The 27,392-nt window shown below is 40.4% G+C and overlaps 2 protein-coding genes across 5 annotated transcripts in view; one reads left to right on the forward strand and one right to left on the reverse strand.

Moving 5' to 3' along the window:
• LOC112020992 (TMV resistance protein N) overlaps nt 1–27,392 on the reverse strand; it is an 86,242-nt gene that overhangs the window by 21,404 nt on the left and 37,446 nt on the right. The gene's annotated exons all lie outside the window — the stretch shown is intronic.
• LOC112038146 (uncharacterized) lies at nt 10,801–12,066 on the forward strand. The gene has a single exon (XM_065782671.1). The coding sequence runs from the start codon at nt 10,801–10,803 to the stop codon at nt 12,064–12,066; it is 1,266 nt and encodes a 421-aa protein (XP_065638743.1).

Below are 27,392 nucleotides of genomic sequence, written 5' to 3' on the forward strand. Positions count from 1 at the left end.
TTTTTTTTTTTTTAAAAAAAAGAAAAAAAAAAAAAAAAAAAAAAAAAAAAAAAAGCTACTAAACATACATTTTGGTGGGATACATGTTTTTTCTATTCGATCCACCAAAACTCAATCTCTATGATTTGGGGAGAAAAGTGAAGACCTAGACCGGAGAGATTTTGTATGCCATTTGCTTTAGCCATGCACTTGCATTATTATCCTTTTTTTTTTTCTCCGTGTGTGAGTGTGTTCACGCCTCTGAAATTATTATTATTATTATTATTTTTCTTTTTTCCTTCTTTCCGTCGTTTCCTTCTTTTATTTTTTCACAGTTTGTTTTTTCTGTCCTTGTCGTCTACTTTTTTTGCTTGTTTTTTCCCAATTACATTAATTTCCAACGCTAGTTATTTCTTGTTGAGTGCTTCTTTTTGTTTTTGTTTTTGTTTGTTTGTTTGTTTTTGTTTTTTTTTTTTTGTTTTTTGCAACATGGAAGCAGTATTTGGATGCTTCCACCTATTTGTTGTATTAAAAATATAATAACAAAAAAATATATATATAATATAATATAATGTGTGATGTGTACATAATATTTTTCTTATCTAATATATATTATTGTAATAAGGGTATATAAGAATAAATAAATATTATATATATATATATATAAAGTATGAACTACATTTTTTATTCTCTCACTTTTCTTGTCAACCTGACTTAGCCAAATAAATGAGTTTTTCATCTCTCAATTTTCCCAATCAAACACACTCTGGGCAAAAATTAAAAAATTTCTTCTATTTCTATCCCTCAACTTTCTCATCCCTGAAGCAAACTAAGCATTAAGGCTTGGAGAGGTACTTTTTAAATACATATTCAATCTTATATAAAATGCATGCACGTACATGGTGATCAAACAACAGAAAACCATTTTTTTGACTAGTAGGCTTGGCCCAGCATAGCAATCAATTGTCCTTGTATAGAATATTTTAGATACAATTTTCTTCCACTCTAAAACGTGCTCAATGATATAGCTTTTTCTTCTAATTAACATTAAGAAATTCCAAAAGACTCTAATCATATACTCTAATGTAATGACAATTTTCCCAATCAAACACACTCTGGGCAAAAATTAAAAAATTTCTTCTATTTCTATCCCTCAACTTTCTCATCCCTGAAGCAAACTAAGCATTAAGGCTTGGAGAGGTACTTTTTAAATACATATTCAATCTTATATAAAATGCATGCACGTACATGGTGATCAAACAACAGAAAACCATTTTTGACTAGTAGACTTGGCCCAGCATAGCAATCAATTGTCCTTGTATAGAATATTTTAGATACAATTTTCTTCCACTCTAAAACGTGCTCAATGATATAGCTTTTTCTTCTAATTAACATTAAGAAATTCCAAAAGACTCTAATCATATACTCTAATGTAATGTAATGACATGAAATGAAATTGCAAAAGCCTAAAGGAGCGGGGGAGTGCTTTTGGGTCTACTTACTTTGATCTGTGTGATCGATGTCGATGTGCAATTTATAGTGTTTGGGTTTTTTAATATCAGACTACTGAATGAATATAACTTTTAATAGGATTTTTTTTATCTATTTTTTATGAATTAAATTGTCTCTTTATAACTTTGCAAAACATAAAAAATTATTAGATATTTATTAACTATAGGGCTGACGGCCCAAAATTATATATTGGGCCTTGGGCCTTATCCGAGGACGTTGGCGTGTCCGAGGAGGGACAAATGGTTACAAGGGATTCCAATTTAGAGTCTCATAAGTACGGAAGGAGTAGAAGGCGGTCCGAAGAAGAATTCCTTCTCAGTTATAACCAATATAGCTCAGATATGTATTCCAACCACGAAAAAGACCTCCATAGAAGCTCCAGTGATAGAAGCGTGCCTCATGAACATACGAGAAGAGAGGGGACCCAAAAATATCTAAGGAAAAGCTGTTGCCACCGCATTAAATCCGCTGCAGCTACTTTTCTGGCTACATTTATGTGGAGAAAACCAAAGCTAAAGAGGGTGTCTGATGGGACGGGCACTCAAGTAAAGACTCAAATGCTCAACAAGTGTAGGATCAGGATGGTCCAAAAGAAGCTATATAATGCAAGAGACCCTCTATGAGGATGGGATTGGAGAATCAAAAAGGAAATACTGTAGCAACTTAGAACCAGACTTGTAACAAAGCCGTAAGAGCAATATTTAAGAATCAGTCTCCTCAGACTTGGCCGAGGACGTTTTTCTTTAAGGAAACGTCTATTATCTTTCCTTCATTGTTATTAAAAGCTATTAACTTGTCAATTGATTCACTAAAACCCAGTTTTCTAACTCATCCTCTACAAATTTATAGTTTGGGGCTTTTTAGGCTAAAATCCACACCCCTGTTGAGACCGAAGTTCAAATCTAGTCCTTACAATTGGCGCTGTCTGTGGGGACAATACTCAGGTGATAGTGAGTGCAACGTTCAACTATGGTAGGTTCAAGTCCACAACAGGCAGAATCCATAGGTTCCCAATGTGAAAATCCTTTTGTCAACCTCAAGCGAAGAGGAGATCGAGAGGGGAGTGTGCATACTGTCTGAACCGGTAGAAGTCGGTCCGGGGGAAAGGGTCACCTTTCTCATAAGGAGAATACTAGAGCCCTGCAATGGGAAGTTAACCAGCTCGAGAGAAAGTTGCGCCATGCACAGCGAGAGCGAGCACCCTCTAGCCCTGACGATTCCCCTGATGAGGGAAAGGATGCTAGTTACAAACAGAGGTCAAGGACCCCACCCAACGAGTCTTTCTCCTACGAGGAGGAGCACCGCCACAAACGCAGGCATAAGAGCCCACCACGCAGAGGCCTGGGAAATGACGCTATGAGCAAGGCATTAAGCCAGATTGCCAAGTCACCCTTCACGCACAGGATTGAAGATGCGAAACTTCCTTGACGATTCAATCAACCAGCATTTACCATCTACGATGGTCGAACAGATCCTGTGGAGCACGTGAGCCATTTCAACCAGAGAATGGCTATCCACTCCAAGGACGAAACCTTGATGTGCAAGGTGTACCCCTCCAGTCTCGGACCCATGGCCATGAGATGGTTCGATGGCTTGAGGGCAGGCTTCATAGACTCCTTCAGGAGGCTCACCTAAGCGTTTGACTCTCGTTTCATCACTTGTAGCAAAGTCCCTCGGCCTTTAAACTCTTTATTATCCTTGTCCATGCAAGATGAAGAGACCTTGAAAATGTACTCGGATAGATACTGGGGAGGGATTTCAGGTCAGACCAATACAATAACAATCGGCCGCGAAGAGATTTCGCTGGGCAGTCAGGATCTACCAGTACTCAAGTGGTCAATGCCATATTCCGAGAACTGGTGCATCAAGTTCTGAAGAAGATTAAGAATGAGTCATTCTTCAAACGACCAAACAAGATGGCAAGAAACCTCATGAGGCGCAATCAGAAACTCTATTGCCAATATCACCAGGACCAGGGACATATTACAGAGGACTGTAGGAACTTGTGGGACCATTTGGACTAGCTGGTCCGAGAAGGAAAATTGAAGCACCTCTTGCATCATTCCAGTGGCCAGGGGAACCAGACTGGCCAGGAACCATGGAGGGATGCTCCTTCAAGACCTCTTTTGGGCACGATAAATGTTATCTTCAACGCTCTAGGGAGGACTGGGTCCTGCCTCTCCAGGGTAATGACAGTTGCTCGGCTATCCGCCGAGGACACAAATTCTGAGCCAAAGAGGGCCAAAGTGAACGCCCGACCGGCGTTGAGCTTTACAAAGGAAGATAAGGTTAGAACCATACAGCCCCACGACGATGCTCTGGTGGTCACGCTCAGGATTGGGAGCTATGATATGAAGAGGGTAATGGTGGATCAAGGCAGTGGCGCCAAAATCATGTACCCCGACTTGTAAAAGAGGCTGAACCTGAGACCTGAGGACCTAACGGCCTATAGTTCTCCTCTCGTAAGTTTTGATGGGAAGGTTGTCATTCCGAGGGGTCAGATCAGGCTACCCATACAAACTGGCTCAGAAGTAGTGGAGGTGGATTTCATCGTGGTAAACGCTTATTCCCCTTGCACAACCATTGTGGGTAGACCCTGGCTTCACGCCTTAGGGGCTGTCTCTTCTACTCTGCACTAGAAGGTGAAATACCCATCGGGGGGACTAGATTGAAGAAATTGTTGGGAGTCAATTTGTGGCTAGACAATGCCTGGTGGCCGCTATCCGACATCTGCCTGAGGTCGAGTCTTTGGCCCAAGGCTTATAGCAATTAAGAGCTCCGGCGTTGCCTATCGATGTGTCAATCGAGGAGGCGAAATGTGAGGATTTGGTAAAGGTTGTTATTGGTGACGATTCGGAGAAGTTCTTTCAGGTCGGGGCTCAACTGCCCACTCTAGAGAAGCAAGAGCTGTTAGAATTTCTTAAAAGAAACGTTGATGTGTTCGCCTGGAATGCTTACGAGGCCCTAGGGGTGGACCCGAGCTTCATCTGTCACCATCAAAATGTTAATCCCTTTGTCATCCCCAAAAAGCAACCACCTTAGCGTGCATCCAAGGATCATGCTGATGCTATTAGAGATAAGGTGACGAAACTTAAGTAGACGGGGTCTATCAAGGAGGTGTTTTACCCAGAGTGGCTGGCAATACCGTGGTGATGAAAAAGAAGAGTGGGAAATGGGTAGACTTCACAGACCTAAATAGGGCATGCCCGAAGGATCCTTTTCCCTTGCCTAAGATAGACCAGCTAGTAGATGCCACCGTAGGCCATCCTTGGATAAGCGTCTTAGACGCCTTTCAGGGATACCACCAAATACCACTAGCCCTAGACGACCAGGAAAAGACAACTTTTGTCACTCCCACTGGGAACTACCGCTACAAAGTGATGCATTTTGGTTTGAAAAACGTCGGGTCTACCTACCAAAGGATGATGACCCGAATGTTCGAACCATAACTAGGCAAGAGTATTGAGGTCTATATAGACGACATAGTGGTGAAGAGCAAGGTAGTGTCTAAGCATGTGGGAGACCTCGGGAGCATTTTTGAAATTTTGAGGAAACATAAGTTACACCTTAACACTTCCAAATGCTCTTTTGGTGTGGGATCAGGCACATTTCTGGGCTACATGTTGACTCACCGAGGAATTAAAGTCAACCCTGACCAAATTAGAGCAATTAATAGTTTACAACCTCCTCGGAACCCTAAGGAAGTCCAAAAACTGACCGGAATGACCGCTGCCTTGAATCGGTTTATTTCTCGGTCAGCAGATAGATGCAGGCCTTTCTTCCTATTGATGAATAAATGGAAGGGATTTGACTAGAAGGAGGAATGTGCTTTGGCCTTCAAGCAGCTTAAGGAATATCTCTCCCGGCCGCTTATCATGTCCAGCCTTGAGATGGACGAGGTCTTGTTTGCCTATATCGCAGTGGCCCCTCATGCTGTGAGCTTGGTGTTGATACGGGTTGATGGTGGCATCCAAAGGCTAGTCTATTATGTAAGCAAATCACTGCATAATGCCGAGATTTGTTACCTACCCTTGGAGAAGGCCATTCTGGTTGTAGTACACGCTACACGTAAGCTCCTTCACTACTTCCAGGCACACACGGTAGTTGTCCTCACTCAGCTTCCTCTCAAATCTCTGCTTCGAAACGCTGATTACACGGGGAGGGTTGCTAAATAAGGGACAATGCTGGGGGCTTTTCACATCAAGTACATGCCTCATACCTGTGTTAAGGGTCAAGTCCTTACAAATTTGACGGCAGAATTTGCCGAGTCCCTTTTCGAGAAAGAGGCAGAAGCACAGTACATGGATGAAAAATCAATTGGCACAATCACATTGCAAGAACCTTCAATATGGAAGGTATACGTTGATGGTGTAGCGAACCAAAGGGGGTTCGGGGTAGGGCTAGTCCTAGTCTTACCTGAGAAAATCGTCATTGAGAAATCATTAAGGTTAGGATTCTTGGCCACAAATAACGAAGCCGAATATAAGGCTCTATTGATGGGAATGGCCATGATTCAGAAAATGGGAGGAAAGACCGTGGAGGTGTTCTCGAACTCAAGATTGGTCATCAGACAAGTGAAAGGAGAGTTTAAAGCCAAAGATGAAAGAACGCGGGGGTACTTAGGACAAGTTAGACATTTACAGGCAGGCTTTGAATCTTTCAGCCTATTGCATATCCCTAGAAGCGGGAATACTCATGCTGATTCCCTAGCCACACTTGCAACCTCTTCGGCGCAAAACTTACCCCAGGTCATCCTTGTAGAAGACTTATGCAAACCCACAGAGGTGAACGAAGAGGTGGTTCATGTTCACCAGGTTAGAGTGTGTTGACACCCCATTTTGCAACCCACATTTAACCTCACATGGAGGGTAAAATGATACTTTCATCTTGGAAATATGCATCTTGACTCTGGCCGTTAGATCCTTAATCTCATTTCACTAAAATGATCTTGATGTTGTAATGATCAAATTGACTGGTCATAAGCCCTAATCGGACCATCAGATTGAAAGTTATCATCAAATCAAGTTTGAATGGCTGAGATGCACTATCACAAATTGAGTCCGACTATATGTGATTATGAACAATTGATTTCAATTGGTTATAAGTGTAATCAATTTAATATCAATGATGTGTCATAATTTGATTGGTTAGGACTACATTTTATGGTGAGGTTACATACACCTAATTAATTGGATAGTTAAACATTAATTATTCAATGAGTAATTTGTGCAATTATCTTTTAATTAGAGTAAATTGAAACTAATTAAGTCTGAAATTGGAGTGATTGGAGCCATTTAATGTTAATTGGGAGCTAATTTGGGACCTATCAATGTTAATTGTACTGAAACCATTTTCTAACAAATGACATCTGCTCACCATTTCATCGATATCTCTCAGAATATTTTGAATCTGTGAATGAGGTTAATTTTCCCAGAAACTACACATCCGGGGCTTCAATTTGAGTATAAGAACGAGACAATTCCGATCAGAATTGAGTCAGGTATAATTTTTCAAAGATGGCTCTACAGGCTGTTACAGCAGCTACGGAAAACCGAATTTTGGCTTGCTCCCCACTCCTACCAATCTCTCCATTTAATGCACCGGATTTTTCTCAAGACTAAAATGAAGTCTAGGTTCATGATCCTTGTCAACCCTCATTAAATGGCCTTCCATTCATATTCTCTCCACCACTACTATATAAACCCTTCTCCTCCTTCATTTCAAAGCACATAAAAACTCCCATCCCTTCCCCTCTCTTGAGTTCTAGAGAAGTTGAGTAGTCTTGTCATATCTTGGTCTTCTTGAGACTCAAGGTATTGAGTGAGACTCACTCTTCCTTTCCTAACTCTTCTTTTCCTCCACCCTTAGGATCTCTACCAAAAGTCTCCTCTTCCACCATATGGATCTTGCATGAAAGTATAATCCCTTTCTGTAACTTGTTTCTTGTGTTGCTATGATGAGAATTTAAGATTAAAGCATGATAATGATCATTTAAATTCCTTTGAATATGTTTAAATGTTCTTAGTTGTTCTAATATGTCCTTCACATGTTCTTGGTTGTTCATCACATGTTCATGCATAACATTAGTTTTAATCTTAAATTCATATCAAAAATATGAAAAATATGTTTGTTTCATAATTCTTTCAAATCCTTGAATCTAGGATATCACTAATCACACACATTCACTAGAATTTATTTTTCAATCCAAATGTAATGTTTAATAAATTAAATTAGGGTTTATCACATGCACACACATTAAATTCAACATGCAAATTGATTGACATATTGGATGATATGATATGAATGTTGGCCACCATAGTCTAGAAGACCAGTTTCACCGGGTAAGGTGGATGCCTAACACCTTTCCACCTTGTAACTAGCCCTCGAACTTAGATCAAGGGTTAGTAGATCAAATGCTTATCCATGTAATTTTCGATTTTTAGATTGTAACTAGGAAACAAAGCCATGTACTTTTATTTTAGATTGTATCTAGGACCAAAGCCATGTAATTTTCCTACGATCAATGTAAACTCAATTGAAAATTAATAAAATGAGGAATTTTTCAATTTTGGTTTTCTTATTTATCCCAATAATTAAATAAGTGGCGACTCCATTGTAAAACCCTTAATTTAAAAGGGAAAATATAACTATTCGAACCTCCATTTTGAGAGGCAATAACACGACTCCACCTATTCACGTGGGTTTGGCCCAACATTCATTAAAACGGGCTGGGGGTGCGGTCTCTCACAGTGGCAACTCCACTGGGAATATTGAGGGCTAAGCTTCAATTAGGTTATGGTGGCCAACCATATCATTGTTTGTTTATTTCTTTTTGTGTATAATATATCTAAGATGTCATTATATTGCATGTTATGCATCATTTGCTTGAATGAAATTTATTTTATTTGTGTGCTAGCCCGGAAGCTTGGTAGTATTAGCCGTGGATTGTGGTCTTCCTGAGACTCACATACCCAGCGGTGAACCTACCACCCACTGCGACAAGGATCATCATGGTTATGCCATGGTGGTTCATAGGGACAAATTGTACCGTTCGGACCAACGCGACGCTCCTGGCGTCACAAGTTGGGAGGTACGACGTCCTAGCTTGTGGGAACCTTTAACCTACCTTCCACCCATGTTGTAATGACCCATAGAACCTACCTTTAGGTCGGTCCACGTAAATTGCATTTCATCATGCATTTGTTTGACCGTTGTTTGAACCATGATAACTCAAGTTCAACGCTTGATCCCATCATGATTGTTTGAACCTTGTATGCTATGAATGAGCTCAAGCCCAAAGGCTTGTGATTGAACTTTACTTGGTATGAAAACCGAAAATTGTTTCTTGAATCATTCTAAGCCCAATACTTGAGCCCATCAAAGGTGTATACGCAAGATCAACATCAAAAGCCAAAAGCTCACAAGATGCATGCATTTCAAGTGCAAGCCCAAGCCATTTCAAGTAAATATCAAAAGATCATAATCAAGATTCAAGCCTTCCAAGTGCAAGCCTAAGCCATTTCATCATAATCAAGGTTCAAGCACACTAAACCTCAAGCATCCTAAATGGACCAAGAAGAAGCAAGTGGCCCAACTTTGCCTCACTCCACATTTGGTTTGCAACATCATGGTTAAGATTAAAATTTGTTTGTTTATTCCATGTTTCTATGTTTCTTTGAATTCAAAATTTTCATGTAGCATATGGCCCAGCATAGCAATCAATTGTCCTTGTATAGAATATTTTAGATACAATTTTCTTCCACTCTAAAACGTGCTCAATGATATAGCTTTTTCTTCTAATTAACATTAAGAAATTCCAAAAGACTCTAATCATATACTCTAATGTAATGTAATAACATGAAATGAAATTGCAAAAGCCTAAAGGAGCGGGGGAGTGCTTTTGGGTCTACTTACTTTGATCTGTGTGATCGATGTCGATGTGCAATTTATAGTGTTTGGGTTTTTTAATATCAGACTACTGAATGAATATAACTTTTAATAGGATTTTTTTAATCTATTTTTTATGAATTAAATTGTCTCTTTATAACTTTGCAAAACATAAAAAATTATTAGATATTTATTAACTATAGGGCTGAGGGCCCGAAATTATATATTGGCCCTTGGGCCTTATCCGAGGATGTTGGCGTGCCCGAGGAGGGACAAATGGTTACAAGGGATTCCAATTTAGAGACTCATAAGTAAGGAAGGAGTAGAAGGCGGTCCGAAGAAGAATTCCTTCTCGGCTATAACCAACATAGCTCAGATATGTATTCCAACCACAAAAAAGACCTCCATAGAAGCTCCAGTGATAGAAGCGTGCCTCATTAACACACGAGAAGAGAGGGGACCCAAAAATATCTAAGGAAAAGCTGTTGCCACCGCATTAAATCCGCTGCAGCTACTTTTCCGCATTTATGGAGAAAACCTTTGAACAGTGCTGCCTTGGCTACCACAACTCACAGAAAGCTAAAGAGGGTGTCTGATGGGACGGGCACTCAAGTAAAGGCTCAAATGCTCAACAAGTGTAGGATCAGGATGGTCCAAAAGAAGCTATATAATCAAGAGACCCTCAATGAGGATGGGATTGGAGAATCAAAAAGGAAATACTGTAGCAACTTAGAACCAGACTTGTAACAAAGCCGTAAGAGCAATATCTAAGAATCAGTCTCCTCAGACTTGGCCGAGGACCTTTTTCTTTAAGGAAACGTCTATTATCTTTCCTTCCTTGTTATTAAAAGCTATTAACTTGTCACTTGATTCACTAAAACCCAGTTTTCTAACTCATCCTCTACAAATTTATTGTTTGGGGGCTTTTTAGGCTAAAATCCACACCCCTGTTGAGACTGAAGTTCAAATCTGGTCCTTACAATTGGCGCTGTCTATGGGGAAATACTCAGGTGATAGTGAGTGCAACATTCAACCATGGTAGGTTCAAGTCCACAACAGGCAGAATCCATAGGTTCCGAATGCGAAAATCCTTTTGTCAACCTTAAGCAAAGAGGAGATCGAGAGGGGAGTGTGCATACTGTCCAAACCGGTAGAAGTCGGTCTGGGGGAAAGGGTCACCTCTCTCATGAGGAGAATACTAGAGCCCTACAGTGGGAAGTTGACTAGCTCAAGAGAAAGTTGCGCCATGCACAGCGAGAGTGAGCACCCTCTAGCCCTGACGATTCCCCTGATGAGGGAAAGAATGCCAGTCACAAATAGAGGTCAAGGACCCCACCCAACGAGTCTTTCTCCTACGAGGAGGAGCACCGCCACAAACGCAGGCACAAGAGCCCACCACGCAAAGGCCTGGGAAATAACGCTATGAGCAAGGCATTAAACCAGATTGCCAAGTATCCCTTCACGCACAAGATTGAAGATGCAAAACTTCCTCGACGATTCAATCAACCAGCATTTACCATCTATGATGGTCGAACAGATCCTGTGGAGCACGTGAGCCATTTCAACCAGAGAATGGCTGTCCACTCCAAGGACGAAGCCTTGATGTGCAAGGTGTTCCCCTCCAGTCTCGGACCCGTGGCCATGAGATGGTTCGATGGCTTGAGGGCAGGCTCCATAGACTCCTTCAGGAGGCTCACCCAAGCGTTTGACTCTCGTTCCATCACTTGTAGCAGAGTCCCTCGGCCTTTAGACTCTTTACTGTCCTTGTCCATGCGAGATGAGAAGACCTTGAAAATGTACTTGAATAGATACTGGAAAATGTACAATGAGATAGATGGTGACTTTGATGACGTCACCATTAGTACTTTCAAGAGTGGCCTCCCAACCGAGCACGGTTTAAGGAAGTCCTTGACAGGAAAACCCATCACCAACGTGCACCAACTCATGGACCGAATCGACAAGTACAAAAGGGTTGAGGAAGACCAGCAGCGGGGGAAAGGAAAGGATAAGGTTATCCCTCAAGAGGGGAGGGATTTCAGGTCGGACCAATACAATAATAATCGGCCGCGGAGAGATTTCGTTGGGCAGTTAGGATCTGCCAGTACTCAAGTGGTCAATGCCATATTCCGAGAACTGGTGCATCAAGTTCTGAAGAAGATTAAGAATGAGTCATTCTTTAAACGACCAAACAAGATGGCAAGAAACCTCATGAGGCGCAATCAGAACCTCTATTGCCAATATCACCAGGACCAGGGACATACTACAGAGGACTGTAGGAACTTGTGGGACCATTTGGACCAGCTGGTCCGAGAAGGAAAATTGAAGCACCTCTTGCATCATTCTAGTGGCCAGGGGAACCAGACTGGCGAGGAACCACGGAGGGATGCTCCTTCAAGACCTCTTTTGGGCACGATGAATGTTATCTTCAACGCTCTAGGGAGGACCGGGTCCTGCCTCTCCAGGGTAATGACAGTTGCTCGGCTATCCGCCGAGGACACAAATTTTGAGCCAAAGAGGGCCAAAGTGAACGCCCGACCGGTGTTGAGCTTTACAAAGGAAGATAAGGTTAGAACCATACAGCCCCATGACGATGCTCTGGTGGTCACGCTCAGGATTGGGAGCTATGATATGAAGAGGGTAATGGTGGATCAAGACAGTGGCGCCGAAATCATGTACCCCGACTTGTAAAAGAGGCTGAACCTGAGACCTAAGGACCTAACGGCCTACAGTTCTCCTCTCGTAAGTTTTAATGGGAAGGTTGTCATTCCGAGGGGTCAGATTAGTCTACCCATACAAACTGGCTCAGAAGTAGTGGAGGTGGACTTCATCGTGGTAAACGCTTATTCCCCCTGCACAGCTATTATGGGCAGACCCTGGCTTCACGCCTTAGGGGCTGTCTCTTCTACTCTGCACTAAAAGGTGAAATACCCATAGGGGGGACTAGATTGAAGAAATTGTTGGGAGTCAATTTGTGGCTAGACAATGCCTGGTGGCTGCTATCTGACATCTGCCCAAGGCCGAGTCCTCAGCCTAGGGCTTATAGCAATTAAGAGCTCTGGCGTTGCCTATTGATGTGTCAATCGAGGAGGCGAAATGTGAGGATTTGGTAAAGGTTGTTATTGGTGACGATCCGGAGAAGTTCTTTTAGGTCGGGGCTTAACTGCCCACTCCAGAGAAGGAAGAGCTGTTAGAATTTCTTAGAAGAAACGTCAATGTGTTCACCTGAAATGCTTACGAGGCCCTAGGGGTGGACCCGAGCTTCATCTGTCACCATCAAAATGTTAATCCCTTTGTCACCCCCAAAAAGCAACCACCTCAGCGTGCATCCAAGGATCATGCTGATGCTATTAGAGATAAGGTGACGAAACTTAAGTAGGCGGGGTCTATCAAGAAGGTGTTTTACCTAGAGTGGCTGGCCAATACCGTGGTGGTGAAAAAGAAGAGTGGGAAATGGGTAGACTTCACAAACGTAAGTAGGGCATGCTCGAAGGATCCTTTTCCCTTGCCTAAGATAGACCAGCTAGTAGATGCCACCGTAGGCCATCCTTGGATGAGCTTCTTAGACGCCTTTCAGGAATACCACCAAATACCACTAGCCCTAGACGACCAGGAAAAGACAGCTTTTGTCACTCCCACTACAAAGTGATGCCTTCTGGTTTGAAAAACGCCGGGTCTACCTACCAAAGGATGATGACCCGAATGTTCGAACCATAACTGGGCAAGAGTATTGAGGTCTATATAGACGACATAGTGGTGAAGAGTAAGGTAGTGTCCAAGCATATGGGAGACCTCAGGAGCATTTTTGAAATTCTGAGGAAACATAAGTTACACCTTAACACTTCCAAATGCTCTTTTGGTGTGGGATCAGGCACATTTCTGGGCTACATATTGACTCACCGAGGAATTGAAGTCAACCCTGACCAAATTAGAGCAATTAATAGTTTACAACCTCCTCGAAACCCTAAAGAAGTCCAAAAACTGCCCGGAATGACCGCTGCCTTGAATCGGTTTATTTCTCGGTCAGCAGATAGATGCAGGCCTTTCTTCCTATTGATGAATAAATGGAAAGGATTTGAGTAGAAGGAGGAATGTGCTTTGGCCTTCAAGCAGCTTAAGGAATATCTCTCCCGATCGCTTATCATGTCCAGCCTTGAGATGGACGAGGTCTTGTTTGCCTATATCGCAGTGGCCCCTCATACTGTGAGCCTGGTGTTGATACGGGTTGATGGTGGCATCCAAAGGCCAGTCTATTATGTAAGCAAATCACTGCATGATGCTGAGATTTGTTACCTACCCTTGGAGAAGGCCATTCTGGCTGTAGTACATGCTACACGTAAGCTCCTTCACTACTTCTAGGCACACATGGCAGTTGTCCTCACTCAGCTTCCTCTCAGAGCTCTGCTTCGAAACACTGATAACACGGGGAGGGTTGCTAAATGAGGGACAATGCTGGGGGCTTTTGACATCAAGTACATGCCTCGTACCTCTGTTAAGGGTCAAGTCCTCACAGATTTGATGGCAGAATTTACCGAGTCCCCTTCCAAGAAAGAGGGAGAAGCATAGCACATGGATGAAAAATCAGTTGGCACAATCACATTGCAAGAACCTTCAATCTGGAAGGTATACGTTGATGGTGTAACGAACCAAAGGGGGTTCAGGGTGGGGTTAGTCCTAGTCTTACCCGAGAAAATCGTCATTAAGAAATCATTAAGGTTAGGATTCTCGGCCACAAATAACGAAACCGAATATAAGGCTTTATTGATGGGAATGGCCATGATTCAGAAAATGGGAGGAAAGACCGTGAAGGTGTTCTCAAACTCAAGATTGGTCATCAGACAAGTGAAAGGAGAGTTTAAAGCCAAAGATGAAAGAATGCGGGGGTACTTAGGACAAGTTAGACATTTGCAGGCAGGCTTTGAATCTTTCAGCCTATTGCATATCCCTAGAAGCGAGAACACTCATGCTGATTCCCTAGCCACACTTGTAACCTCTTCGGCGCAAAGCTTACCCCAGGTCATCCTTGTAGAAGACTTATGCAAACCCACAGAGGTGAACGAAGAGGTGGTTCATGTTCACCAGGTTAGAGTGTGTTGACACCCCATTTTGCAACCTGCATTTAACCTCACATGGAGGGTAAAATGGTACTTTCATCTTGGAAATATGCATCTTGATTCTGGCCATTAGATCCTTAATCTCATTTCACTAAAATGATCTTGATGTTGTAATGATCAAATTGACTGGTCATAAGCCCTAATCGGACCACCAGATTGAAAGTCATCATCAAATCAAGTTTTAATGGCTGAGATGCACTATCACAAATTGAGTTCGACTATATGTGATTATGAACAATTGATTTCAATTGGTTATAAGTGTAATCAATTTAATATCAATGATGTGTCATAATTTGATTGGTTAGGACTACATTTTATGGTGAGGTTGCATACACCTAATTAATTAGATAGTTAAACATTAATTATTTAATGAGTAATTTGTGCAATTATCTTTTAATTAAAGTAAATTGAAACTAATTAAGTCTGAAATTGGAGTGATTGGAGCCATTTAATGTTAATTCGGAGCTAATTTGGGACCTATCAATGTTAATTGTGCTGAAACCATTTTCTAACAAATGACATCTGCTCACCATTTCATCGATATCTCTCAGAATATTTTGAATCTGTGAATGAGGTTAATTTTTACAGAAACTACACATTCGGGGCTTCAATTTGAGTACAAGAACAAGATAATTCCGATCAGAATTGAGTTAGATATGATTTTTCAAAGATGACTCTACAGGCTGTTACAGCAGCTACGGAAAACCGAATTTTGGCTTGCTCCCCACTCCTACCAATTTCTCCATTTAATGCACCAGATTTTTCCCAAGGCTAAAATGAAGTCTAGGTTCATGATCCTTGTCAACCCTCATTAAATGGTCTTCCATTCATATTCTCTCCACTACTACTATATAAACCCTTCCCCTCATTCATTTCAAAGCACATAAAAACTCTCATCTCTTCCCCTCTCTTGAGTTCTAGAGAAGTTGAGTAGTCTTGTCATATCTTGGTCTTCTTGAGACTCAAGGTATTGAGTGAGACTCACTCTTCCTTTCCTAACTCTTCTTTTCCTCCACCCTTAGGATCTCTACCAAAAGTCTCCTCTTCCACCATATAGATCTTACATGAAGGTATAATCCCTTTCTGTAACTTGTTTCTTGTGTTGCTATGATAAGAATTTAAGATTAAAGCATGATAATGATCATTTAAATTCCTTTGAATATGTTTGAATGTTCTTAGTTATTCTAATATGTTCTTCACATGTTCTTGGTTGTTCATCACATGTTCATGCATAACACTAGTTTTAATCTTAAATTCACATAAAAAAATATGAAAAATATGTTTATTTCATAATTCTTTCAAATCCTTGAATCTAGGATATCACTAATCACACACATTCACTAGAATTTTTTTTTCAATCCAAATGCAATGTTTAATAAATTAAATTAGGGTTTATCACATGTGCACACATTAAATTCAACATGCAAATTGATTGACATATTGGATGATATGATATGAATGTTGGCCACCATAGTCTAGAAGACCGGTTTCACCGAGCAAGGTGGGTGCCTAACACCTTTCCACCTTGTAACTAGCCTCTGAACTTAGATCAAGGGTTAGTAGATCAAATGTTTATCCATGTAATTTTCGATTTTTAGATTGTAACTAGGAAATAAAGCCATGTACTTTTATTTTAGATTGTATCTAGGACCAAAGCCATGTAATTTTCCTACGATCAATGTAAATTCAATTGAAAATTAATAAAATGAGGAATTTTTCAATTTTGGTTTTCTTATTTATCCCAATAATTAAATAAGTGGCGACTCCATTGTAAAACCCTTAATCTAAAGGGGAAAATATAACTAGTCGAACCTCCATTTTTAGAGGTAATAACACGACTCCACCCATTCACATGGGTTTGGCCCAACATTCATTAAAACGGGCTGGGGGCGCGGTCTCTCGCAGTGGTGACTCCACTGGGAATATTGAGGGCTAAGTTTCAATTAGGTTATGGTGGCCAACCATATCATTGTTTGTTTATTTCTTTTTGTATATAATATATCTAAGATGTCATTATATTGCATGTCATGCATCATTTGCTTGAATGAAATTTATTTTATTTGTGTGCTAGTCCGGAAGCTTGGTAGTATTAGCCGTGGATTGTGGTCTTCCTGAGACTCACATACCCAGCGGTGAACCTACCACCCACCGCGACAAGGATCATCATGGTTATGCCATGGTGGTTCATAGGGACAAACTGTACCGTTCGGACCAACGCGGCGCTCCTGGCGTCACAAGTTGGGAGGTACGACGTCCTAGCTTGTGGGAACCTTTAACCTACCTTCCACCCATGTTGTAATAACCCATAGAACCTACCTTTAGGTCGGTCCACATAAATTGCATTTCATCATGCATTTGTTTGACCGTTGTTTGAATCATGATGACTCAAGTTCAACGCTTGATCCCATAATAATTGTTTGAACCTTATATGCTATGAATGAGCTCAAGCCCAAAGGCTTGTGATTGAACTTTACTTGGTATGAAAACCGAAAATTGTTTCTTGAATCATTCTAAGCCCAATACTTGAGCCCATCAAAGGTGTATACACATGATCAACATCAAAAGCCAAAAGCTCACAAGATGCATGTATTTCAAGTGCAAGCCCAAGCCATTTCAAGCAAATATCAAAAGATCATAATCAAGGTTCAAGCCTTCCAAGTGCAAGCCCAAGCTATTTCATCATAATCAAGGTTCAAGCACACTAAACCTCAAGCATCCTAAATGGACCAAGAAGAAGCAAGTGGCCCAACTTTGCCTCACTCCACATTTGGTTTGCAACATCATGGTTAAGATTAAAATTTGTTTGTTTATTCCATGTTTCTATGTTTCTTTGAATTCAAAATTTTCATGTAGCATTTAATGAGCTTTGTTCATGTATATATATTAAGAAAAAAAAACAAAAAACAAAAAACAAAAAAAAAATTCAAAAAAAAAAATTTCAAGATTTCCAAATCTTTCCCAAAAAAAGAGAAAAATTTTTCAAATGAAAAAAGTCCTTGGACTGGGGGCATTGAGCCCTTAAGTCATTTAAAAAAAAAAAAAAAAAATTCTTTGAACTAGGGGCATTGGACTTTCTAGTGGTTTTTTTCAAAAAGATCCATTTTTTTTCTTTCAAAGATTTCAAGATTCTTTAAAGTCTTCTTTTCAAAATGGTACATGAGGATCCTTTTGACACAAATTTTTCTAAATTAAGATGTTTAAAGGCTTGAACAATCAACTTGTACTGAGAAGGGATTGATTTCATTTGATCTGTGTAAACACTTTTGCTAAATTATTTTGAATAAAAGAAGAAATAGTCTTACAAGGCAATCAAAGAAAATCTATCCATCAGAAAATTCAAAAGCCTCATGCATTCATTCCAAATTTCTGAAAACTTTTGTGTCTCCAATAGAGCATTCATACTTTTTCTTTTAAGAGAAATTTATTAAAAGAGCTCAAGTCACTATGCCTACAAGCAAGCATTGCTAGGGATAGGAGGCTGTCTTTGGTAAAACAAGATTATACCTTAATACCTAGAATAATCATTATCCATTGCTAGCCCATTTGAGCCTTTAAACACTTAGCCTCTTTTTCGCATAAACCCACTAAAATCTAAATCTAGGGTGGGAAAATTCAAAGTATGCATGCTTAAATCTCATGTTGAGGAGACCTTGAGCTTTGAAGCTAATTGATAAAGCTCTCCTAAAGGACATGAAAGACAAGTAGAGAATTCATTAAGCTAAAGATAAGAGATCATCAAAGAAAGAGAAATGAAATTCCATCAATGTGAGAGAAAAAAAATGTGCATCAAGTTTTAAGAACCTAAAATCCATCATGCCAAGACGAGTAGAAGGTTCGTCCAAAAAAAATTCATCAAAAAAAAAAAAAAAAAGAGGAAAAAGATTCATCAAGCACAGAAAGGTGCAAGTGCATTGAGGCAAGAAAGAAATCTAGAGAGTGCATCAAAATGACCGAAAATCTTTAAGCTAAGGAAAACAATGAAGGCAAAAGATCCCAAAAAAAAAGTTCATTCAATCAAGAGATGAAAGATTTAAAAAAAAAAAAAAAAGCTTGCTATGCTGAAAACCCAAAAGGGCGGTCTAGGCAAAAGTTAGGGCCAAAGAAAAGAAAAAAAAATTGGAAAATCCTACCAAGTTGGAAACTTGAGGATGCAACCTAAAAAGGAAAGAATTTTACAAGATGAAAGTCTAGAGGTATGATTCAAGAGGAATGAGCATAAAAACAAATGTCGATACAAGTGACCAATGAAGACTAATGAGAAGATGACAAAGAAGAGATGGGAAAACATCTCCAATACTTGATTTTTGAGTAATGCATGCTTGGGGGAAACATCATAGGGAATTTTGAGCCTTTTATATCTTTCATTTCATAACCCAAACCTGGCCTACATTACAACCCATGAGTAAAGACCTCCTTGAAATGTTGCTAGTTGTAGGCACATCTTAGACTCTAATATTATTTTCTCTTGAATCAAAAAGGAAAAATGCTTAAAATTATCAAACCCCACAGAATGATATGTCTGAGGACAAAATTTCTCAAATTCTCAAATCCTTAAAATGACTCAAAAGAACTTCCAAACCTAAAGCACTCTTCTTGTTTGCACTCAACAATGTGATTCATAAATATTATCACATTTCATTTCTTGATTGCCTTTGGAGACTCAATCTGACGATGTTCAAAAGGATGAAGCAAATTTGATTATATGAGTTTAATGATCTTAATCCTTCCTAATCAAAAAGATTTGTTTGGTTCTTAAACACTATGATTTTCGAAAATGGTTGTTCAAAGGATCACATCTTGTTCCAAAAAAAAAAAAAAAAAAGGAATTTTCAAAAACTTCTTAGGTTACCATCAAAAAAAAAAAAAAAAAAAATTCATTCCTTTAAAAAATTCAAGATTTCCAAATTTTTCAAAAAAAAAAAAAAATTCAACTATCAAAATTTTCAATTCCTTCAAAAAATTTAGGATTTCCAATCTTTTCAAAAAACCAAAAAAAAAAAAAAACTTCATTAAATTCTTCTTCAAGAATAGAAAGCTATGATCCTTTTTCCATATTCTCCAGCGGTGCAACATCAAATCAACTGTCTACCCACAGCATTCATTGAAGTATGGAATATGTCCTTAACTAGGGGCATTTGCCAGGTATGCCGAATTCTTTTCAATGAATAACTCTGTTACTAATTGAAAATATTTATTTTGTAGGTACTAGGGTAAAAGGCCCACACACATCGGCATGAGCCAAAGCCTAAAAAACCCTTGGTCCTCTGAAAACATGAGTCAAGATCCAAAAATCCTAGGTCTCTAAAAACATGAGCTAGGATCCAGAACCTTTGGTCCTTTAAAAACATGAGCCAAAGCCCAAAAAACCCTTGGTCCTTTGAAAACATGAGCCAAGATCCAAAAATCCTAGGTCTCTGAAAACATGAGCTAGGATCCAGAACCTTTGGTCCTCTGAAAACATGAGTCAAAGCCCAAAAAACCCTTGGCCTTCTGAAAACATGAGCCAAGATCCAAAAATCCTAGGTCTCTAAAAACATGAGCTAGGATCCAGAACCTTTGGTCCTCTGAAAACATGAGCCAAAGCCCCAAAAACCCTTGGTCCTCTGAAAACATGAGCCAAGATCCAAAAATCTTAGGTCTCTGAAAACATGAGCCAGGATCCAGAACCTTTGGTCCTCTGAAAACATGAGCCAAAGCCCCAAAAACCCTTGGTCCTTTGAAAATATGAGCCAAGATCCAAAAATCCTAGGTCTCTGAAAACATAAGCCAGGATCCAAAACCTTTGGTCCTCTGAAAACATGAGCCAAGATCCTAGGTCCTCTGAAAACATGAGCCAGAATCCTTGGTCCTCCAATTTTTTTCTTGACCTCAGGTAAGCATGTTTTATACTCATTCAAAAAAAAAAAAAAATTGCATGCATGAACTACGTTTGGACCTGATCCTCCCACCAAGAGGTACGTAGGCAATCTCCCTCGAGATTTGGTCCACATTTTGATCCGCAACATGACTGTCTACATTTTTATCTACATACATCATACATTCATCACGGTTAAATACTGATTGCAAAGTTAGGTGTCTCTTTCATACATTGACATTTAGTTTTCAAGCTCTGCCAACGATGGGCATTCTGTTAACACCCCATTTTGCAACCCGCATTTAACCTCACATGGAGGGTAAAATGATACTTTCATCTTGGAAATATGCATCTTGATTCTGGCCATTAGATCCTTAATCTCATTTCACTAAAATGATCTTATTGACTGGTCATAAGTCCTAATCGGATCACCAGATTAAAAGTTATCATCAAATCAAGTTTTAATGGCTGAGATGCACTATCACAAATTGAGTCCGACTATATGTGATTATGAACAATTGATTTCAATTTGTTATAAGTGTAATCAATTTAATACCAATGATGTGTCATAATTTGATTGGTTAGGACTACATTTTATGGTGAGGTTGCATACACCTAAATAATTAGATAGTTAAACATTAATTATTCAATGAGTAACTTGTGCAATTATCTTTTAATTAGAGTAAATTGAAACTAATTAAGTCTGAAATTGGAGTGATTGGAGCCATTTAATGTTAATTGGGAGCTAATTTGGGACCTATTAATGTTAATTGTGCTGAAAGCATTTTCTAACAAATGACATCTGCTCACCATTTCATCGATATCTCTCAGAATATTTTGAATCTGTGAATGAGGTTAATTTTCACAGAAACTACACATACAGGGCTTCAATTTGAGTACAAGAACGAGACAATTCCAATTAGAATTGAGTCAGATATGATTTTTCAAAGATGGCTCTACAGGCTATTACAGCAGCTACGGAAAACCGAATTTTGGCTTGCTCCCCACTCCTACCAATCTCTCCATTTAATGCACCAGATTTTCCCCAAGGCTAAAATGAAGTCTAGGTTCATGATCCTTGTCAACCCTCATTAAATGGCCTTCCATTCATATTCTCTCCACCACTACTATATAAACCCTTCCCCTCTTTCATTTCAAAGCACATAAAAACTCCCATCTCTTCCCCTATTTTGAGTTCTAGTGAAGTTGAGTAGTCTTGTCATATCTTGGTCTTCTTGAGACTCAAGGTATTGAGTGAGACTCACTTTTCCTTTCCTAACTCTTCTTTTCCTCCACCCTTAGGATCTCTACCAAAAGTCTCCTCTTCCACCATATAGATATTGCATGAAGGTATAATCCATTTCTGTAACTTGTTTCTTGTGTTGCTATGATGAGAATTTAAGATTAAAGCATGATAATGATCATTTAAATTCCTTTGAATATGTTTGAATGTTCTTAGTTGTTCTAATATGTTTTTCACATGTTCTTGGTTGTTCATCACATGTTCATGCACAACACTAGTTTTAATCTTAAATTCACATCAAAAATATGAAAAATATGTTTGTTTCATAATTCTTTCAAATCCTTGAATTTAGGATATCACTAATCACACACATTTACTAGAATTTATTTTTCAATCCAAATGCAATATTTAATAAATTAAATTAGGGTTTATCACATGCACACACATTAAATTCAACATGCAAATTGATTGACATATTGGATGATATGATATGAATGTTGGCCACCATAGTCTAGAAGACCGGTTTCACCGGGCAAGGTGGGTGCCTAACACCTTCCCACCTTGTAACTAGCCTCCGAACTTAGATCAAGGGTTAGTAGATCAAATGCTTATCCATGTAATTTTCGATTTTTAGGTTGTAAGTAGGAAACAAAGCCATGTACTTTTATTTTAGATTGTATCTAGGACCAAAACCATGTAATTTTCCTACGATCAATGTAAATTCAATTGAAAATTAATAAAATGAGGAATTTTTCAATTTTGGTTTTCTTATTTATCCCAATAATTAAATAAGTGGCAATTCCATTGTAAAACCCTTAATCTAAAGGGGAAAATACAACTAGTCGAACCTCCATTTTAAGAGGCAATAACACGACTCCATCCATTCACGTAGGTTTGGCCCAACATTCATTAAAACTGGCCGGGGGCGCGGTCTCTCACAGAGTGGGGCCCAACTGGATGGACCCTATAGTACTATTCTTAAAGGAGGATGTCTTACCTAGGGAAAGGACAGAAGCTGATAAAATATGAAGGAAGGCACCTTGGTTCTGGCTGTCCGAGGATCAAAAGTTGTACAAATGCTCTTTTTCTAGGCCATACTTATTATGCATACACCTCGAAGCAATAGAATTACTCCTTGAGGAGTTACATGAGAGGATTTGCGAAAGCCACACTAGAGGTAGGTCATTGGCACATAGGGCCATTACTCAAGGCTATTGGTGACCGAACATGCAAAAGGAGGCTCAGGAATATGCCCGGAAGTGTGACTAATGTCAAAGGTTTGCATTGAATATACACCAACCAAGAGGAGTCCTTAATCCTCTGACCAGCCCTTGACCATTCACTCAATGGGGCCTAGACATTGTAGGCCCTTTTCCCAAGGCGGTAGGGAACAAGAGGTATTTACTGGTCGGCACAAACTACTTCACTAAGTGGGTTGAGGCCAAGCCCTTGGCGAACATCAGGGACGTGAATGCTAAGAAATTTGTCTGGAAAAACATTGTCACACGGTTCGGGATCCCTCAAACCCTCATCTTAGACAACGGCCTCCAATTTGATAGCAAGTCATTTAAGAGATACTATTGTGATCTTGGAATCACGAATCGTTATTCTACCCCAGCCTACCCCTAAGGGAATGGACAGGCTGAGGCTGTTAACAAGGTCATTGTAAGCGAACTCAAGAAGAGGCTGGATGACGCAAAGGGAAAATGGGTGGAAGAACTGCCGCATGTCCTATGGACATATCAAACCACACCTCGCAAATTGACAGAGGAGACTCCTTTCTCAATGACTTATGGAGCCAAAACTGTTATCCCTTTGGAGATTGACTTCCTGACATTGAGGACAAGTACTTTTGATCTGAGCACTAACAACGGATGTTGGAAAAAAACCCTAGACCTGATTAAAGAGAAGAGAGAAAATGCAATGGTCCAACTAGCATACTATCAACACAAGCTCAAGCAAAGTTATGATGCCAATGTAAAGCAGAGGCCATTAGTGCTTGGTGACTTTGTATTGAGAAAGTTCTAGGTACTGCAAAGAACCCATCATGGGGTAAGCTAGGACCCAAATGGGAAGGGCCATATCGCATCACCTCAGTGGCTGGTATAGGAGCATACTTTCTTGAAGACTTGGATGAGCATGTAATACCTCGCCCGTGGAATGTAAACAACCTGAAAATGTATTATTATTAATGAAAGTTTTCTTTATCAATATGTTCATTTGCTGTATAGAGGCGTAGTACTTCTTATTATTCTTTCCTTTTGAAGTGTTTAAACAGAACCATAGTCATGCCTGAAGTCCTCGGACCAGATGTTATGGGAAAATTAACACACTATGACATCCTTTAGAAGTATTTAAATAGAACCATAGTCGTGCCTGAAGTCCTCGGACTTGATGCTATGGGGAAATTAACACACTATGACATCCTTTAAAAGTGTTTAAACAGAACCATTGTCATGCCTGAAGTCCTCGGACCTGATGCTATGGGGAAATTAACACACTATGACATCCTTTAGAAGTGTTTAAACAAAACTATAGTCATGCCTGAAGTCCTCGGACCAGATGTTATAGGAAAATTTACACTATGACATCTTTCTAAGTGATTAAACATAACCTAAGTTATGTTTGGCTTCTCGGACCACATACTTTGGGAGGTTAATAATTTGACATCTATTTGTTTTTTCACAAAGTGTCAAAACATATTTAGGATTATATCCAACTCCTCGGATTGGTGGCTTTGAGTAAGTTAAAGACCTCAGTTATTTATCTGAGTGGTAAGCAGGATGACAATTATCTGTTCCCTTTTACTTTTTACAGAATATATCATGTATCCCCATTATGTTTAACTTTCGTTACGAAGGATACCATTCTCCATGCAGATGTATAATAAATCACTTTATTGCTAGTACTCGGTTAAATTGTTTAAATTTTTAGCAGCCCGTTATCGTTATTCATTATTAAGCATACAGTGGCAACAATTCAAGGCTATTTGTAGTAATAAGGTTCAAAGCACATAAGGTAAAAGTGCAAAAAAGTAGGCATTTCCATTAAATGAAATGAAATGTACATTATATACGATGACCAGTTATCCTTACAGAAGCAAAAATAGCAAACAGAGTAACTAAAGAAACTGCAAAAACTACATAGCGAATCCGTAGAGCTACTTTTTGGCCTTGGAAAGGTCTTCCTTTTGGCTCGGCTTGGGGGGAGGGACATCCTTGGCTTGGGAATCAACCTCTTTAATCCTGGCCTCGGTCTTTGGTGCTCTGGTTTGGGCAGCGTCCTTAGCTTCAATAGGGGGCTTAGTCTCTTTACCTTTTCCTTTGTCTTTTGTCCCCTCATCTCCCCGACTTTGATCATCAGCTTGGGTGGATCCTTTCTCAGCCTCAGGGAAGGTAAAGGCAGCTTGAGTAGTTGAAGGCTGCTCTGAAGACTTAGGACCTTTGGTAGAAGAAGAAGGGAGGGCATCCAGGACAGCACGGATATGTGGATGGTAGAACTTCCTTCCTGGTTGCCTCCAGTCTGAGTCTGCAGGTACTCCTGCGACGTTGAGGGTTTCTACCCATGTCACATCGCTGTATTCCTTGCAAACCTCAGATAGCTCCTCGACGAGCCTGACTTCTGTTTCTTCTATGCTGAGTTGGTAAGCCGCCTTTTTCTCAACCTCTGCTACCTCTTTAGCCAATTAGGCTACCTCATTGGTCTTCTGGAGTTCTACCTTCAGTTCCAGCGTAAGCTGCCTTGAAGTAGCCAACTCTAGCTCAGTTTGATAGAGCAGCTTGCGCTGGTCCTCAGCTTGAGTCTCGACACTCTTCAACCCTGCTTGAGCACTCTTCCTCTCCCTCTCCTCGGCAATCAACTTAAAGTGGAGTTCTTTGTTTTCCTCTTTTGCGGCCCCCAAGGCCTTCTCAGTCTCGAGGCGGAGGTAGGCCTCGTTCTTCGCCTCGCTGCGAGCATCCTTGACCCATTCCTCGGCCATATAGACCTCCAGGGTAATCTACACAAAAACAATATATCAACTCCATTTGAACAGAGGAGAGAGAAAAACTTATGAGTAATAAAACAAGTGAAGTGTGGGGCTAAGAGCTCACCAGAGCAAGGTCCCTTTTTAGGAACATGAATAAGTCTTGTTGCTTCAGCTTCCTGACAGCGTCCATGTCCTTGGGTAAAAGGAGTGGTTGCTCCAAGGCCTTAACTACATATTGAGAGTGACCACTTTGGATATCCTGGACAGAAGCATTCCAAGGGATAGGGGCACCCTCTTCCTCCAACCGAGGTGACCAGGTTCATTGTTGTTGGCGCACCTCAGCCAGGGTCTGTCATCCCGACTGTCCACTGACGTGGACCTCTTGTTCTTGGGATCTTTGGCCGTCTTTTATAGTTTGGTGCCCTACTAAGGGGGCACCTCCCCTTCTTCAAGCTCCTATATTGATCTTTTCTTCTTTGGATTTGGATTGGTGCGTAGGCCGAGATCTGCAAGAGGGGGAGGGAGAGAAGGGGGAAGAGCTGGAGGAACTTGGGATTTAGGGAGATCATGCAAAGCTGAGCCCTTGTTCCTTGTAGCCATAAGGTCCCTTAGATTTCTGTTTCCTCTGTCCAACGCCATCTCGTCTTCCTTTTCTTCAGAGGTACTGTCTAGACAAGTGATGACCAGAAGTGGGGTGCGAGCACTAGAATGCCTATCAGGCTCGTCCTCGGCTTCTGAAACTTGAACTACTCTAGTCCCTGAGCCTCTTCTTCTTCGAAACGAAAGTTATCTATCTCCTTCTCAAGAGATGAGCGTGAAGAGGTGATCTCCTCCCTTGGTGCTGCTACGTCAGGCAGAAACTGTTGAAGTGGCAAGATAATCGGTGGAAGATCCTCTTGAGCCAAGAAACTAGGGCGTGACATGTCGATCCGAGCCAACCGAGGGTCACCTGCTCTTATGGCGTGGCCTACTTCTTGATATATCTCCGAGATAGGCTCGAAATCCAAAATCAGGTGAACAGCTCACAGCTGTCTGTCCTCACTTACAAAGATTTTGGATCTCAACAAGTAGTTGAGGGTTAGAGCGTTGGTTAGACTCAGCCTGGGCGCTACGTGCCTCTTATCTGCAAAAGTGACCGAGAAGCGAAACATGGTTAGAAAGTTAAAATTCCATCATTAAAAGAAAGGGGAAATAATAACATGGTCAAGGTTAAAGAATCTAAATATCTTGCTAAGGAACCTAATTCTAAGGTATCCCACCTGGCTCTCCCTCTCGGACGGGGCAAGGAAGGCCATCATGCCACACTCCCGATGCTATCAGGTAGTCGTCTTCATACCCTTGTTAGATTTAGGCAGACATGATACTAATCTGACAATGTCCGAGCGGGATTTAAGATAATATCCCGCGTTTTTGAGGGAGTGACACTCATACATGTGGACCTCATCGTGCCAGGTGAGTCCTAAGCGCAAATGCTCATTGAGAGCGTTGACATTACCTAAGACCCTAAATAGGTTGGGCGCACATTAGTGAGGGCATATCCTATGGTTGAGGAGGTATTCTTGTGTTATCCTACCCATGGAGAGAGTCATTCCCCCTTCTATGAAGGCTATCATAGGGATGATAACTTCCCCCTCTTCCTAATTTGTACTATTTGTTTTAGGGAACAGTATCGCAGAGCGACTCCCTATGGTATGTGGCCTTTCTTCTTAAAGGCCTCTATTTTGGTAGGGGAGTCTACTAGGTGTTTAAATCTACCCATCTTGACGAATCTAAAGGAAACGACTAAAAATTGCAAATTGAAAAAGTAAGAGCTAAATGGCCGAGGAGGTTAGCCGAGGG

The sequence above is a fragment of the Quercus suber genome, unplaced genomic scaffold, assembly GCF_002906115.3.
Source record: "Quercus suber isolate HL8 unplaced genomic scaffold, Cork oak 2.0 scaffold_309, whole genome shotgun sequence".
Lineage (NCBI taxonomy): Eukaryota > Viridiplantae > Streptophyta > Magnoliopsida > Fagales > Fagaceae > Quercus > Quercus suber.

Excerpts from the sequence above, each read along its gene's own strand:
- LOC112038146 (XM_065782671.1), top strand. The coding sequence starts at position 10,801 with ATGAGCAAGGCATTAAACCAGATTGCCAAGTATCCCTTCACGCACAAG.